The following is a 17,271-nucleotide window of genomic DNA, read 5'->3' as shown; positions in this document are numbered from 1 at the left end:
GTTCAGGTGATTTCAGTGCTCTGCTAAGCCATGGGGTGGCTCATTTTAAAGCCGACTCTGTACAACCGACATGACCTGAAATAGTTAGGCTGACCAATATCAGTAGGTGCGCTGTACTTCTGTTGAGTTACAACCTTGAACTGAGAGCTTGAAGCGACCTAGACTAATTTACTGACTGAAAAAGTTGAGAGCATCAGATTCCGATTCTCGATACGTGGCGACTTCCGGAAGAGTCCGTACGCCAGGGTCGAGTTGGAGGTCTATCTACGTCAAAAGCACACCGTAGAATATTCTCTTACTGCTTGATTATACAAGAAGATGTGAAAAGAGCCTCTGTATGCACGCCCGAAACTCCAGTATATACACCTTGAGCCCGCTAAAAAAAGACGACAACAGCGGACAATGAAAACAAATATAACCGAGTATAAAACTGTACTCCCAAGAACATGAATGCCTGGGCCAACTTTCAATAACTGGAAAAAGAGAATTGAGGGTGCACGGTAGATGTCGCGAGCGTATCCCAGAACCCAGGATGGGTACTCTGCGGCTGCGTGGCAAATTGTTGGGCGTAAATGTCGGGTAATGAGCTAGGTCCCTGGGGATGGAGACTCTGGGATGCGCTTGTGTTTCTGGCGGGCTCAGTCTTTGATAGTATTGCCGGGTCAATATCAGAGGAGTAGCTTGTTACGCCCCTCTCCAGCGAACTGTTCCGACTCGCCGATGAGGCTGGTGAGATGGGCCGGTAGCACTCAGAGTCTGCAGGTCGTTTGCCGTTCCTTAGCGACCGGTGAGGTAGGTCTTCTGAGATGATAGGGATATCGCGGTATGACCTGCGGATCGGCTGCTGGTTTGTTTGCGTTGTTGAGCTCGAGGCAGGGTGGTCAAGAACGCTACCTTGCACCTCTTCTTCCATGTGTCCATACGAAACGTGGACCATGTGGTCGCCGCCTGATGATGCTGGTGTTAGCTCCTAACGTCTGATATTGAGCCGCAGTAGACTCACTGATCTTCCCATCCAGATATAGCTCTTCCTGGTTGCGAACATAGTAAATCTCGTCCAGAACTTGCAGACGCTTTTCTGGCTGAATCTGCCGCCTCACGTCTAGGCCAGCATCTTTGAGTTTTGCGGCGGTGACTCCGTGACTGTCTTTAAGTTCGCAGAGAATATGTACCAGGAGCCGGATCCGCTCTGCATGGCAGTCCATCGTCAGCATGCCCATCTGCCGGACTGGAGCTCGGAGAATAAGAACTTACCACGCTTGTGAAGATGATCCGGCTCTTTGTGTTTCACGCCTTCCGGCCACCACCTTGGCTTTGTCTTCTCTGGGTCCGGCTGTGTATCCTCTGGGTCCAGAAAATTGGCCAGTCTGGAGGTGTTTGATATTTTGCCGTTATACGGAAAATGCACCTGCTTTCTGGGCTCTACCATCTTCACATACGCCTTTGCAATCACGCGGCAGTTGAGCTGCTGAAAATCTTCGAATGCTCTCTCATAATATTTCCGCAGGAGCTGAGTATGCCCAACGCGAAGTGTTGTTCGTTTGAGAGGGGGACTTGGGGAAGGGGGGTTCCATGAGTGTGCAATACCAGAATCGACGCGTCGCAGGCGCCTGCGTCGCTCGCCCTGGATGGACTGCCATTCGTAGGGAATTAGTCCTGTCGGTCGGTGTTGGGTTGGAGGATACCAGGAAGAGGCTGGCAGTCCCATCGCTAGAGACGGTAAGGCGGAGTCAGCTTCCTCACTTTCCAACTTCCTTCCATTCTTCTATCATCTCTCTTAAGAACCTTTTACTCACCTGGTATATTCTGCAAATTAGGCTGCCACTCTCGATTAACGAACTTTAGAAACCTCTCTTGCACCTCGTCCGTGAAAATCGCCTTCTCATAACCGGCAAGGCATGACGATGTTTCCACCTGGAGCTCTCCCCGATGGTCAATGAACATGACGGCGAAGCGGGAATAAGGTAGTGGAAACTGCGTCGGCTGGTGACACGGAAGCTCCTGCATACAATAATGATTAATACGAGCAATTAGACTTATGCAAACACCGCTCAGTCCATACATTTGATCCTGGCTGAGCAGCCATATCACCATACGTGACCTGGTGCTCCTCGTCCTTTGCTACCAGTTCAGGGTGGCCCAATGGATCAATCCTATAGGTGGGACTTGTCATGGTCAATGAGACACACCGACTGAATGCACGATCGTCTCAACCAGTCTAAGGAAGGAGTAGGAGCTGGAAAGGAACAGGATAGAAGACAGTGCGCTCTGCTTGTGTGAATATGCCGATGCAATCTCCAAGGTGAGACGACCAAAGTCGGTTGGGAGCAGCAAGATATATCATTTTTTTTTTGCCAACGGTGGCCCAGTTATGTTTGGCCTTGGTGAAAAAAGTGCGATGAAAAAGTACTTCTCTTGAACGCTCTGTTGGCAGTCCCTGGACTTCTACTTCTCCGTGGCTGAAATGACATTCAGACTAATGCATGAAAAACAAATAGGCACATACAAGTACAAAGGCCCAGCCACTCTGGAGAAAGAATGAGAGATCGTCCGATAGGCGGGATCAAGACTGCATATCCTGGAGTCTTGAGCGCCTGGTCCCGCTTCATCTCCTACGCTTCAGAATCTCGACAGGGATATTGGTTACTGTTTTATGATAATTCAAGCACTTCGTACGGGGTATATTTCGACAAGCTGAAGGTTTAATCTGCGTGATGATTGCCATGGCAGCAAAAAGTCGAGCAACAGGGACCATGTTTGCAGCCCCGTGGTCCGTACCCAGGCATCCATACCAACGGACCAGGCTTAGGCTGCGGACAGTCAATTACCGTAATACTACTGACATATTGAGAGGATATGTAGCTTGGTCTAGGCCTACACGGTGACTATTGTTCCACCATTGCTGTATTGATGCCGATCAATATCAAGTGTCAACTGAACAGTTCCTTAATGAACCTGGAAGCTTTATCCAGCTCAATGAGAAACAAGTACTCAACTCTTGGGCTCAATGTATCATCCTGCAGTGGGAGCGTCGTCACCCGATGAAGGATCACCCCGGATACTTCCAAGCTCAAGCCCTGGGCCACTCGAGGTTTTATTTGTCAACATGGGCTCTGGAAATATTCCCCAAACGCCTGTCAAACTCTCAATCCTAACCAATTATCCATGATCTGAGCTGAGATTATTGTGCGCCGTTCCAAGACTCTCCCTAGGGACAGCAGAAGGCTGATCGGACCCGCTCATTGACAACAAAACTAAACTTGCTTCTTCGATAGGTGGTCGTACAAGGATACAGATACCAACCCGCCAGTCATTAGTGGAGCTGCTCATCCGACTCCAGCAATGGATGGGTTCATGCGAAATCTGGAAAGCGTCATCAGCTGTGCGTTGCTGACCGCTGATCACTGGCAACCCCGTCCTCGGACCCCAGACTGAGAGTTTGCGGGCGAGTTCTTGAAGCCAAAGCTTAATGTTCGTGAGCAGGAACCATGGACCTGGAGCTTAACAGGACACACTCGTTGAGCAATCGCAAATGTACCCTGAGATTTATAAAACTACGCCGCTATCCAGAGCCTCACGCTCATACTTCCTGGTTACTGTATAGGATCTCGATCTGGACGAGTGTGTAACAATGGATCTCATTTCCTGAACGAATGATTGGTCTAATTACTCTTCAGGAACTCCAAATGGATCTGGGAAGCCTTTAGGTATCGGGCGCCTGCATTGGGAGTCGCTCAGGGAAAGAGGGCAAAACAACACCGCATATGGACACCACGCAACCTCTCGGACTTTGAATGGCGTCGAGCACGTCATTTTTGCAGTTCGGGGCAGTTAAGGAAGCATATTCGAAGCTGTTCAACTTGAAGAAAGACAGGAGAAAGGAGAGCGAATATCCTCGCAGTTTGCGGGGAAACGGAGGCCATTTTGATGTTTTCTTTTTCTTCAATTGAGCTATGGCTTGCCAATCGTCATCCCGCAGTTGTGACAGGATTTCAACGAATCGTTGGGTTGTGGATAACCCGCTGCCAGGGAATTGTTGCAGATGTGGCTTGTGGGCTCCGGGGTCTGAGCAACATTGAGTGTACCTATGAAAATGATCTATCGCACAGGTACACCAGCCAACGTCCTGGCCTTCCTGATACCCAAGCAACCTGCCAAGAGAAGCATTCAGAGTTTCAAGTCCCTGCCTTTTGGAGAATACTCTGCTTCTTGCCCAGCGATAAAACCATGCAAGATGATAGCAAGTACAAATACAGCCTCATCTATGGCAGCCCCACATCACTAGCCCTAGTGCTGATAAAAGCAGACAGATCAACTGGTGCTGTGCATCAAGCTCTAGCTTTCCATTAGTCGTCATTGGAAATCCGAACTACATGGGACTCAAGAGAACAAGATCGCATCTCCAGCCTTTGAGAATGAACCACAAACTAGCCATGCGCAAGTACTACGCTCAGGTATTGTAAGGCTATAAGTTATAGCCGGCTGCCATGATGGGTACCTACGCCTGGCCAACATATTTCTTCTTGTTTCTTGGATACTACAATTCTTACTTCTTGTGGCACTGCTAATGTACCGAGAGTTCAACGCTCAGGCTACACAGACCACCAAAGAACACCCCCAGTCCTCAAACCCCACTGATTCGCATATCCATAGCTCGCGGATCGCATTCATACTTTCCGGCATCTCTTTCTCCTCTCCATGCGGCCAAATAAACTTCGGCCTACTCCAATTCATTAGGAAAAGCACCAAACATAAACTTTTCGCCGTGGTCCCAGGAGCCTGGGTCGGACTCGATACATAAAAGCGACAGGCCAAGGGTGGCCCACTCGAAGACTCTTTAGTTCTCACTATCTGTAACTGTCGCCTCTAGAAGCCAAGGCAAAATCAGCTCTTACTTCCATGGGCATGGGAGTTTCAGACAATGCGTCGATGCTGTACAAGGACAAGGATCCGCGGTATGGCTCAGTAGTAACTTGGCTCCTTCATCTCGTACTTCGTACAGAATATGTCGCGTGGCGTTGCACTGCATAGTTAGACCGGCTTTTTTTATCTGCCACCGATACTCAGCGACAGAATATGCTTGGCTTTCCCAGTACAAGTGCATGGGCGCTTGCAACGGGACGAAAAAAGGCTATGCCACGCGGAAATGACCAGTCATATCTTCATCTCGGAAGGCTGTCTGCATTGACACTCAGCTTCGCCTCCAGATCTAGAGGATCCTGAAATCGGCCCCCATACAGGTTTGCAGGATTTGATCGCATCATCCTTCTCCAATTTCCACAGACTGACTTGGCGATGAGAAGACCATGTGACCATGTCGCATCTCGCAAAGCAACAGTACTTCTTTCCACTGCGGAGGTGCCAGTGCCACCATAGCCAAAGCAAGGGGTACTGACTTTCTGCTTAGTGTTTGAAGTCTGTCAATAGTTTCTTCTCTGATTTAGGTGAATCGTCAGATGCTTAAACTTAGTCCGGGTTCTAGACGTCGCCGCCATGGGCGAAGGGCCCTACGAGCGGAACGTATCGCAAGCTCTCGGCGTGGTACCTATTTGTCTGAAGACCAGGTACTCGTTTACGAGGCATATTAGGAATGTTCCTGACAATTTTAATCCGTGTTGACCTATCTCTTGCATTCAGCAAGCAAGCGGGAGTTCCGGGCCGGTGCATCCGGCAAAGTTCGCTCAGGACAGGCACAGCCGTGGGATGGCGACTGAGGCGAGAAGAACGCTATACAGATCCTGCCGCCTATGTCGCAAATGAGATATTGCTACATCTTGCAAGGCCGTGCTACATGGCAGGCTTTCTAGGCCATCGCTTGACGTACACTGGGGTGGAACATTACCGCGTCAAGTAAGCCCTACCGATCACTTACAGTGGACAATCTTTAGCAAGGATTGGTGATGGAAGGTGGTCCCTTTGGTCTTCACTCCAGTTATTGGAGCTTCTGGATGGATGCAGGGACAAGGCTGATTGGAAGTAAAGAACTGTCTATATCGACCGGCTGGCCGTCTCCTTGCGGGTGAACTTGTGGCATTCGCCGAGGGCGTGGCTGTTTCGAAGCAACTTAGCCGGAACAAAGCTGACATTCATCTTCGGAGGATTCTTCTGGGGATTCTTCTGGAGATTTGCTCCAGCAGTGACTCATTAATTTCAGGGATGCGCTGTTGAACGATCTGCGCTCGCGTTGTCTCCTGAACCGGCAGATTATAGGGCTCGCATATTTAAGTCACCAACTCGACCGAAACTAGCCCTAACTGTCCGTATGTCGAGATAATCCCCTGGGACAGTCCGCACATATTGGGCTCAGTCGTTTCCGGCGTCATCAGATTACTCTTCAAGCTTTTAGGCAACTAATTCATCCTAGCGATGTCTGAGATACTGGCGCCACATACTGAGAAAGATCTTCGTATGTGATGGTCGCGCACGAAGACTGTGCCTAATACCAGACGAGATTCGAACCTTTCAAGCTCACTTTGAAGCGACCAATCTTTGACTCAAACCAAAGTTCTTCAGCTTGGCATATCATCCCCGCTGGTCCTAGGGTCTGTCGATTGAACTGGGTATGAGTGCGGACTTGACGCATATAGAAAGCTGCCCTCCAGTGTCACTGACCTTGGCTTTCTGAGGAACTGAACTCAGCATCCTCGGCTTATTGAGAGTAAACGTTAAGGTACAATACTTGGTCTGTGGCGTCATGGTGGATAATGTGTTTGGGGGTCTCGCTAACGATCCTCCCAGACTGAGTCCGTGCGGCTGGCATAAGTAACCGAGACAAGTATTGTGAGTGACGGAGCGCTCTTGGAGCTTGAAGATCCTGGACCACGCCTGCAAGGTCTAATGCCTTGTATTGAGCAAGTCCACCGGTATCCGTTTTTGAGCTTGCCGGCTGCACCGTCCTCGCCGGGATTTATCAGTGAGCGTCGAGCAACTCGAAGCATTGAGCACTGCGGGTGCTAGAAACTGGTCACTTGAAGTTGAAGCAAAGGAGCAGCGCTTCACGGGGCCCTAGTGTATTTGCTTTAAGATCTGTCTGTTCCCCGACTCTTCTCACTTCGCTACTGGTCTTCAACCAGAATAGCCGAGCTTGCGCTACAGGACTAATCAGAAGACGATGGTGATGCTGTCCAGTGATTGCGCACAGCCATTTTCTATTTATGCGAACTATATATATCCAGGATGGCTCAACTGCCCTAACAAGGCTCAGAGCCATTTCATGCATCTGAAGTTGGGTTACCTACTCAGAGAACACTGCCGGTCGACCTTGTCTTTAGGCTCATATCCAGCCGGATCAAACTCTGCTAACCAGATCCTCCAGAACGTCAGTCAGACTATCTGGCATACTCAAAAACGGCGAGTGAGAGCTTTTGAGTCGATACGTGAGGTCAGTTTCAAGCTTAGCGGCCATCATCTCCTGGAACAGAAGCGGAAGCGCTAGGTCCTCCTCGCAGAGAACATAAGCGGAAGGAATTCGATGCCAGGGTTCGTATGTGGAGGCTCCAGAAAAGACAGCGCGTGAGGTATGCACCAGCTCGGACGACCACTTTTGTCGCTCTTCTGGCGTCAAGTCATGCATAGCAGCTTCAGCTCCAGCGTTGCAGTAAACATAGTCATCCTGGTTCACGCGCGAGTCAACACACTGCTGGCTCTAGTTTTGGGGGATTGGGGAGAGACTGATTGAACCCACCTTCACCTCCATCCAAGGCAGATACTGGCCACCGAGCATACCCAGCAGGCTTTGGCCTTTATCAAGGACAAAGGCAGCCATATAAGCAATTCTAACAACACCGCCGTTCTGACCAGCTGTTTCGCGATCTGCCTTTGCCAGGCCCTCTACCGCACTGGAGGCAACCACGCCGCCGTATGAGTGCCCGATGACCACGACATCTTTCCCTTCCACTTCCACCAGCTTCTTCAACACCGAGCTGAGCGACGCGATGTCATCTGCGAGGGTTTTATTTGGAGGCTCGGCGCCGATAGAAGGGTGCGGGGGCGCTTCAGATGGAATGCATCTCTCCAAAAGCTTTGCACGAAGAGCGTTAAAGGCAGGAGGTGTCAGCCACGCGCCAATCGAGAAGACAATGGTAGGCTTCGTCGCCATCTTTTTTTTTTTGGCCTTTTTTTTTTCGAGAGGACTGAACTTGTCTGGCGCCTGAGTCAAGACCTTCTGTTTAAGAACAGTGCGCTCCCGCTCGCTCCACCCTTAGCGGGATTTGATGCGGACGCTCAACAGGACTGCGGCCAACTAAATAGACTAATACTAACTCAACCTCTCCGAGCTTCACGTCTGGACAAATGGCGTGCAAAGGAATGGGTGAATTGCACCGGATCCTAGACAGAAATGGCAACCAGACTGAATGCCAGTCCAGAGGCCGTGACCAGAACCCGGGGCCCATCAGCCATATGTGCAGGCCGCGTCACGTCTGTTGGACTAACAAGCCGGTTGTTTTGCCAGGGCGCCTGCGAGCCTCCATGCCCACCAAGAGATCTATCCACAGTGAGTCTGTTGGTGGCTAATGTTGGCCTTTTACCGTCTGTCCTCTTCAACCGGCTTCAGATGCTGAGTTTTCCTGACTGACCCCTCAGTCGCTAGATATTTACCTCGGCCCATCCTTTATTATCTCGTGAAGACCAGGATTGAACTGGTGAGATGGGGATACCGTCGCCGGATCGGCGGATCAAGGTAGATGACCGCGATGACTGCGAATGGAGAAAATCCAGGCACAGCCTGTTACTATGGATTCGCAAGCAAGAAGGCGAGATAGAAGTGCCTTGATCAGCATATTAGCTGCGTTTTAAAGTTTTATTCGAAGAGGCGAGTACATACCTATCTGGGCAGAAATAGACAGGTGAGGCGCCCCTGAACATATATATAAGGAAAATATAAAAAAAAAAAAAAAAAAAATTTCCAGTTTCGTACTACTTCAATATCGTCAAGCCCAGTGCCGCCCAGCAGCAGCTGTACTGCTGTGCTTGCAGCGTGCAGTGGCAAGCTCATCTTCAGCAGGCCAACATGGTTCTTTGACTAAGCTTCAGGTGTTGGCACTTGGCCTATTGATGATTGAAGCCCATATCTGGTTACTTTCGGCTATGGAGACATGGTTACTCTGTAGCCTGGCGACACCGTCTTTTGCAACGGGCTCATATTAGCCAATCATCAAGGCATCAAGTGTCTGTGCGATGTGGTTGAACAGAAAGCCCAGCCTTGGGTCAGGAGATCATTTCTTGGCCATGACATCTACCAAGACCTCGCCACTCGCAACTTGCAATCCAGACCGTCATTTGACACCATTCTCAGTGTGACCATGAGAAGAAGAGGAAGATGTCGGCGCCACTGACTGAACTGACCAGCGCACCTGTCCCGGCGTTGGTGGCTAGCCCTATATAAGAAGACTGTTCAGCCCTATTGTATCCACCACAGTCCAGATATCTAACACCTCCTCTTCTCTAGCTCCATGATCTATTCCTAGCTCTTTTGCCTTCAGCATGCCTAAAGACTTTCAGCCGTTCTTGCAGCGGTTCCTGCGGCACTCCGTCCAGGAGACTAGCCACCCCCCTATAACAAACAAACTTGTCGATACAGACGAAGCCGACCTCCCCAGAAATGGTTATGGGTCAAGCATCGAGTCCGGACGCAAGTACTCAACAGGAAACATCAGTATCGGATCTGCTGCAAAAGATGGTGCCCATAATCCGCCGCATCAGCATTTCCATCCGCCCAACTCAAGACGAGGAAGCTGGGCGTGGGAAAGCCTGAGCGAGTACGTCAGCTTAGGAAAAACGAGCCGGTCAAGCTCCATTTCGACAAGCTCAATATCCCAGCGCGAGGACTGGGAGCACTGGGCAGAGAAGAACCTCACAAAGCAAGACCAGCCCGTCGAGAAGGACAAAATGGCACTAATCACTCGCAAATACGGCGAGATCCGCCAGATCACAGGCCTGAGCGACCACGCTGTGATCCTCCAGTCGCATAAAGTCCAGTACTGCCCGCCGCTGGATCGCTACTATGCCATCAAGGTCTTTCGCCGCAGTCCCGGTCAGAGCACGGACGAGTACACAAAACAAGTCAATGCGGAGTTCGCCGTCGTCGCCAATCTGCACCACCAGCACGTCGTCTCGACCTTCGAACTCCTCCCCATCGGCGGAGGAAATCTAGCCGCTTGCATGGAGTACTGTGCGGGTGGGGATCTTCACTCCCTGATCACGGCTGGTCCCTCGCACAGATTACCCTCGGAAGAGGCAGACTGTCTTTTCAAGCAGCTTCTTCGTGGCATCTCCTACCTTCACAAATCAGGCATCGCCCACCGCGACCTGAAGCCGGAGAACCTCCTCCTGACACACAGGGCTTGCCTCAAGATCTCAGACTTTGCGAATGCCGAGCGCGTCCGTTTCGATGGTGATGATTCTCAGCATGCCAATGACCTGGCGGAAACTGAACGCCGCAGCTTAGAACCGACACCGTATCTTGCCCCGGAGCGATACCTTGACGAGGGCGACAGGTACATGTCCAGATCCGACCCCAGAGCCCTCGATATCTGGGCCGCGGCTGTTATATACGTCGCTATGAGGACAGGAAGGAACCTGTGGAAAGCGGCAACGGAGAAGGACGAGGGCTTCAGGGCGTATGTCGAAGAGCGTAAGGCCGAGAAGACGAATACTGTTATCCAGGATTCGTGCCATGTATGCCTCACCTTTCCCATCTTACTTGCGTCTGGACACCGGATCACTAATAGCTGTCCACAGGAACGGGGCCGCAAAGTGATATACGCCATGTTAAGCACTGATCCTGGGAAGCGACCTATCGCGACTGAGATTCTTTCCTCAGAGTGGCTTCAGAACATTGACTGCTGTATCTTTGATCATTCCCAAGCAGAGTCTAATGGATTTTCGGCCTGATTCGTGCCGTCTTGGAGAGCCGGACTTCGTTGCGGGCTTCGTTTCTTACAGCACCTGTCATTCAACTACTTTCCATATATTATAATATATCCCCCGAATTTGTGATTGTCTGGCGTTTCTGGGACGGTTACATTTTGTCTCCTCTTTACTGATACACTGCTGAGCTACAGGAGCAAATAAATTATCGATCATGAATGAAGTGTATACACGATATGGTATAAATCTATCCAAAATCCATTCAATCAAGCCATCCTTCCGATCTATAAACATCCCGTCATGAAGAAATATATACATGGGTCAAAATCCAAGTTGAAGTATTCAATTCATCCATCCGTGCGTGGTGCGTTCCATCCAGGGAAGTCATTCATAAGCGGACAAACGATCATCCAGATCGTAACATGAGGTATCAATGTAAGGCTTAGCTTTGGGAGAATGTTCGTAAAAAGCTTGCGTCGGGTCGAAGCGGGAGGTCATTAGGCATGAATGTAGGGTAAGAGTAAGTAAGGGTAGGAGTAAGTAAGGGTGATGGGCGTTGGTGGCAAGGTTACATCGGAGCAACAGCCGCATCGTGCATACTTTCCTCACTAACCGAGGTAGCCGGTGAAGCCAGCCCCGAGATAACAGAGGAGGTGCCTCCGGTCCCAGAGCGCGGGTCCAAATCCAGAATCGCCTCTTCCTGCGTCGTCCCCGATCTGGCCGAAGTAGAAGCAATGTATGGTTTTGACGAGCTGGTCATCAGCTCATCGATTCCTGGTTTAGCAGGGACATGATGATCTAGATCCGTTGCGTTGTCTAGAGACTCGAGCGCAAACTCGAGGAATTCGGCGTCCTTTTTGCTGACGCTCAGGGTCCAGCGGTACTCGCAGAGCCGAAGGCGGTAGAACTCGGCTTCTTCTTTGGTCGGCGCTGTTACACGTAGGAGGATGCCGAACGAGCCGATGAGGGCAAAGTGGGTTCTGGATGCGGCGGGCCAGAAGGAGCGAAGGTGAGGCGGGCGGAGACGGTTTACAAAGTCCATTGCTGAGATGAGGCGGGTCTTTGCGGCGGAGCGGCAGATGTGGGAGAGGTAGGCGTCCGTGGAATCTGGAGAGAGGGAGCGGACGATGCAGCGATGGAGAGTGATTTCGGTGGCGAAGTAGGAGAGGTGCAGGGCGCCGTTGCGGGCATTTTCCTCCGTGATGTTCTCAAAGAGGTCGGTGGTAGAGTCTAGTTTGAGGGATGCAGGTAGACGCGCGAACCATTCCTTGAGACGGATTTGGGCCGGTTTGGCGCGTTCTAGGATGAGACGGGTTCGGTTGCTGCCCGCGGCTTTAAATTCTTGTATTGACTGGAGGGTGTAAAAGCGGTCCAGGATATCGGAGAGAATGGTGGTCAGGGCCACTAGATGACAGAAGAAAAGCGGCCCGTGGCCTACAGGGGCGTCTTCCGGCTGGGATGCGGTCGAGGCGAACGCGTCAGTAAAATCTTCTTCCACGAGATCCTGCACAGTCCAGTTGGAGGAAACGACATGTGATGGCCGGCCGTGCACCATTGCGGACCATTTGTCCTGCATGTAAAGTGCCCAGGCGAGACGCTTTCTCAGGCCCTTCTCCCAGGTTTCCATCCGCCAGTCGGAGCAATCCTGGTGAAGCCCGAGCTCAAACCCAGCGGTGACCAATTGCGCGTTCAAAGCAGCGGTTGCCAACGTCGACTTTTGCATGAGTAACAGCCCCGCTTGGATCGTCGATATTGATGCATATGGTAGAGATTCATTAAGAAGCCTCAAAGCAGTGGCCTCAAGACGAGTGGCGTCGGGCCGCCGCGCGGACTGCGAGGCTGGTCCGATGTCAACAAACTTGAGGGCCAGGACGTAGACAGCAGAAAGTAAAAGTGGAGAGATGCCATTCCTGGTTCTGTACGACTGGCGGAAGACATCTTCCATCAGAATTGGGAAGGTCGGGTGGATGTGCTCGAAGAACTTCTCTACCAAGGTGGACCCATAGGGAGCAACCAGGCTCTCGATGGAGACCAGGGTGGCGGACTGCGGAGCATCCGCATGCGACATGGTGTTGACGACACGCATAAAAGTGCCGTCGTCGCTGAGTTTCCGTACCCGCGAAGCAGCAACGATACTCTCGTCGTTCTGGTCTACCGGAAGGTAGGCCAGTAGGGCGGGCTCCAGCTCGGTAGTGAGGCCGATGTGCTGGGTGGTCTGATGCCAGTATGAGACGGCGTTGAACCGCGGGTGTTCACTCAAGGGCGAACGAGCACTGTCAGCTTTAGAAACGGTCGATAACCTGGCGGGGATAGCAACAATTAGCGCCCCAGTCTCTCTCTGATAAAGTATATCCGAGATCGGCTCTCGAACCGCATCAGATAATGGCTTTTACCTTTTAGGAGAATCCGCATCACTATTGATGATATCGTCCAGTTTACGCTTTTTAGACTGCACGTCAGCCGTGCTTGGACGGCTGGTGCCGGCAGTGCTGGCACTGCTGGCGCTGTTCGCGCTGTTCGCGCTGGTCGCGGTCGTGGTAATGGTTGTTGTGGTGGTTGACGATGATGATAGGGTGAAGGTGCAGTCCTGGCGATGAAAGTCGCACGAATAACACTTGTTGACCATTTCGTTCATAGCACACCGACTCTTTCTGCGCAGACAGGCGTCACAACTCGGTCCATCCCGGCCCAGTGCAGGAAGACGAGGAAGGGTGCCAATGGGGGCAGGAGAGGGGGATTGCTGTGGTTGAAGCGGCTGCTGCTGTAGCGGCGGTTGCTGAGGGTTATTCTGCAGCAGCGGCCGAAGGAGATGACGGTCAGATGGAGAGCCCTGTTGGAGACCAGCCGTCGAGGACGACTGGAGCGTGATAACAGCAGCCATTCAGGAGACCGCGATAGAGAAGTGCACAGATAGTAGGGAGAAGAAGACGAAGAAGATAGGGCGGAGATCGCCCTCGAATATTGGCAAGAGAATTAGGGAATCGATAATTTGATAGGAACAGGACGGACCCGACCAGATTCCGTCACGTAACAGTCCCGAGTGCCGGGAATCCGCCAGGGCCAGGCAAACCCCAGAAGGGTCTGTTATGGGGTGCTTGGAGAATGTGGTCTGGGAGTGCTGGAGAACGAATGTGGTCCACGAACAGTACGGAGGAACGGGGACTGGGGAGATCGAGATACCGCGCAGGCAGCCAATGAGTACACCCGGCAGATACAGTCAGATAGTCTGATACAGTCTGAGATCAAGAACCTGGTCTGCTGGTTGGATAGATCAGGGAGCCTGCCACGTCGAAACTGAGGCGGAAATGCTTATCAGAGGCGACGGGCAGGAGGCCGAGTGACGAGGTTGATAATGATAATGATAACCAACGACGTAATGGTATAATGGTATCAAACCGGGAAGGGAATATGAGGGTCGAGACGATCGATCTATGAGCGCAATCGGAGGCTCTATGGAATGCAATATGAGACTAGAGCCGTCTACCGCAGCCTACTGTGTTCTGGTTCTGCTGTTCTGGTTCTGCTGTTCTGCTGTTCTGCTCCTGCTGTTCTGCTCTTCTGGATGTTCTGATGTTTTGGTTGTTCTGTGTACGGAGCGAGATGGGTTGAAGGGAAAAAGCCTCAACGCTTTGAAGAAAAATGACCAACACTACACTCCGCCAGCTCTGCTCCCGAGAACATCATTATAAGATCTCTAAGATTCAACCGTGCTGCCCGTCCATCCGGCAGCGACACGACTCACACGAGAATAGCAGGTGAGCTTGAATTTCCACACGTAAGAGAATCCCGTCGTATGGCCGTGTTGACGGTTCCTGCTTCTGCGCGCTCAAAGGCCAGAGATAAGGCGCTTCCGCCTGATTGGGCCGCCGGATTGGCTGTTGCCGGAACGGGCTTGGTATTACGTACAGGAATTCTCGACGCGGGCTCATGTTACCTAACGCTGAAGTAATTGGTTCTGGTACAGGTTTCAACATCAGCAGTTATCATTCGCTTCAATCAACCGTATCTCCTGCAGCACCAGCCGTCCAAGATCGCTGGTCAGTTTTGATGCACGAACTGAACGCTGCATGACTTCATGGCTGACCTTAACTCCGAGCCCGCGGTTTGGTGCTGGGTCTGATTTTCGTCTGGAACCACCCGACTGGGCGACTCCATTACCTAATTGTGCTTGTATCCAATCACCGGTCGCGATAACACTACATGTCGTCCAATAAGATCCATTTCTGACTCGTGAGAGAATATCAATCGGGCCTAGCGCCAAACCGGTAACGGGGATCGGCCCTGCAGGATTGCGGCGCCTCCCCACACACTCGCAGCCCCGGTTTTTAGCTGTGGCTTTGAACTTCAGAGTCGACTACGACTGGTTCGGAGACTTGGGCAGCACTCCGGTGCTGCGGTCGCTGACCTTCATCTGAGAGCTCGCTGGTTCAACCGCGGTCGACACGCGATCCCATTACTAATTCCTACCTGCTAATCCAACATCTAATTTCAACGTGCTCAACGTGGCTTTCGAGGAAGAACTCGGAACCAGGTCTGGGGACTCGAAGGCTCCGCCGCCGCTGCACCGCCGGAGTATGGAGCTCCGCTTCGGGAAATGTGTCTTGTTGCTTGGCGCTGGCTTAATCTATGCGCAGATACGACGACGGAGTTTTTCTTTTCTTTTTCTTTTTCTTTTCCCTTAATTGTTGATCGATACTATCACACTGCAGCAATGAGGGAATTAAGTCCAGAGCGCATCTGTGTCCTGCTGCGCAAGGTGAAGAAGCATGACCACGATGACCACGCCATACATCTGTAAAAAGGCAAAATTAAGGCAACCCCGGTTTAGCCGGAGTCTCATCCTTCCTTTCCTTACATGCTTAGGCAGGGGGTCTTATCACTCTAGCGTGTGAGTGGCTGGGATGCATGCCTCGGGTATTTACGCCGGAGCACCCTCTTGATCTAGTGCACAGCTCTTTGTTGCAGACTGTTATTGGATCGAGGGCATAGATAGTGGATCATAGCATATATGATTTTGAAAGTCGGGTTGGACATAATAAGGTTAGGAGTCGAGGGTTAAGCTCTGGGTGTCATGACTCGGTTTGGTAATCTCCCATGTGGAAAAAGCAAGTGGAAAGCAAGTGGAAAGCAAGGGGAAAAAGCAAGTTATGGTTATCGATATCGATATCAACCCCAGAGCCTCCTATCAAAATGCACGGACCAGCCTCATACTATAATCCAAGCCCAGCATATATGCATGATCGCTTCTAATTATAACGAGCTCAATCTGCAACACACGATTCTGTAAGCGCTGATTACTGATAATCAGGCGATCCTGGATGTTGATCGTCGAACTGTTCAGATGCAGGTATACCTGAACGAGGCTAGATATCTAGCTTCTGGCATCATTCAATGGCTCCGTGTCCAAATTACGATCTGTGTCCAATAACGATCTGTGTCCAATAACGATCTGTGTCCAATAACGATCTGTGTCCAGATTACGATCCATCTCAAGCTTTCAAGCCTTTCAAAGGTAGGTTTGGTGGTTTTCGGCCCTTGATACGCGTAACTCCTAACTCCATGCTATGAAACCATATCACATCACCGCCCAGGCACTGGTAATAGACAGAGCAGGGCTAGTCTGGAAGAGAAAAAGACCAATCAACTACTCTGTGAAGTTTCTCAGCTTCGTCAACTCGTCCAGCAATTCCTGCAGCTCCCCATCAGAAATTTTATTCTGCAGACTGGGGATAAGCGATTTCGCTTCATCGGCGTTATCGCAGCATAAACTTCCTATTTGTTAACGCATCAGCAAACATCCTGCCCATATCAGCAGAAGAGATAGCATCTCAATATTGAGGAGAGAGTGGCCGATGTGGTGGCGTACCGAGCTGTGACCTCTCGAACATCTCCAACTCCGTATGCGAGTTCAACAGTCGCTCAACTGCCTTGATATTCTCCTCGTCTTTGAATCGGGCAAAAAGTGAGAGGTACTCCAGCGTTTTTATGAGGTTCCTACGTGGTAATACCGTTAGTTATCTGCTACTATCTTATCGCAAGTTGCTTGCAAGTTCTACATCGCAGGTAGAAACGGCAGGACCGGCGGACTACTCACTCCGGTTCCTCATATTTCTTCCCTCCCCTCCGCTTGTTCTCAAGAACCTTGTCAATAACCAGACGGGCTTCGGACAGCGATAACGTGTGCGTGTTCTGGTCCGCGCCGAGCTTGAGTGTTGAGGCAGCTTCGAGCTCACCCTGCGGGGGAGCGCGCTGGCGGTGGGTAGCCGGGGGGAGGTTGACGCCGCTCATGGTGATCAGAAGTCGGAATCTGTATGCCTCTAAGGGAGTACAGCGGAGTGGTTCGACAAAGATTGTGATGGCTTCGCTGATCTTGAGGATGAATAGTGAACCTGATGCGCAGGC

At 51.2% G+C, this 17,271-nt stretch overlaps 5 protein-coding genes across 5 annotated transcripts, besides 1 other annotated feature; 1 reads left to right on the top strand and 4 right to left on the bottom strand.

Moving 5' to 3' along the window:
• Window positions 1-17,271: part of a sequence feature (contig 1.51 915..1114266(-1)) that runs on past both edges of the window.
• Window positions 467-2,173, bottom strand: ANIA_02941 (DUF2841 domain-containing protein; the record flags this gene model as incomplete). Its single annotated transcript, XM_655453.1, has 6 exons — window positions 467-948; window positions 1,004-1,189; window positions 1,255-1,367; window positions 1,440-1,710; window positions 1,797-2,001; window positions 2,063-2,173. The coding sequence occupies 6 exons, from the start codon at window positions 2,171-2,173 to the stop codon at window positions 467-469; spliced, it is 1,368 nt and encodes a 455-aa protein (XP_660545.1).
• On the bottom strand, window positions 7,126-8,769 carry ANIA_02942 (alpha/beta hydrolase). Its single transcript, XM_655454.2, has 2 exons — window positions 7,685-8,769; window positions 7,126-7,612 (listed from the first exon to the last, which is right to left on the bottom strand). Exons 1-2 carry the CDS (start codon window positions 8,096-8,098, stop codon window positions 7,289-7,291), a joined length of 738 nt encoding a protein of 245 aa, XP_660546.1. The 5' UTR covers window positions 8,099-8,769; the 3' UTR covers window positions 7,126-7,288.
• ANIA_02943 (putative serine/threonine protein kinase rfeA) lies at window positions 9,289-11,136 on the top strand. The gene is made up of 2 exons (XM_655455.2): window positions 9,289-10,677; window positions 10,741-11,136. The coding sequence occupies exons 1-2, from the start codon at window positions 9,484-9,486 to the stop codon at window positions 10,891-10,893; spliced, it is 1,347 nt and encodes a 448-aa protein (XP_660547.2). The 5' UTR covers window positions 9,289-9,483; the 3' UTR covers window positions 10,894-11,136.
• ANIA_02944 (nitrogen regulatory coactivator tamA) lies at window positions 11,438-13,750 on the bottom strand (the record flags this gene model as incomplete). The annotated part of the gene is made up of 2 exons (XM_655456.1): window positions 11,438-13,169; window positions 13,263-13,750. 2 exons carry the CDS (start codon window positions 13,748-13,750, stop codon window positions 11,438-11,440), a joined length of 2,220 nt encoding a protein of 739 aa, XP_660548.1.
• Window positions 16,069-17,226, bottom strand: ANIA_10362 (DNA-directed RNA polymerase II subunit RPB4). The gene is made up of 3 exons (XM_050612589.1): window positions 16,964-17,226; window positions 16,736-16,863; window positions 16,069-16,641 (listed from the first exon to the last, which is right to left on the bottom strand). Exons 1-3 carry the CDS (start codon window positions 17,155-17,157, stop codon window positions 16,514-16,516), a joined length of 450 nt encoding a protein of 149 aa, XP_050468497.1. The 5' UTR covers window positions 17,158-17,226; the 3' UTR covers window positions 16,069-16,513.

Source organism: Aspergillus nidulans, chromosome VI (assembly GCF_000011425.1).
Source record: "Aspergillus nidulans FGSC A4 chromosome VI".
Classification (NCBI taxonomy): Eukaryota; Fungi; Ascomycota; class Eurotiomycetes; order Eurotiales; family Aspergillaceae; genus Aspergillus; species Aspergillus nidulans.
The sequence above is the reverse complement of the archived record's forward strand: the minus strand, read 5'-3'. Positions and strand labels throughout refer to the sequence as shown.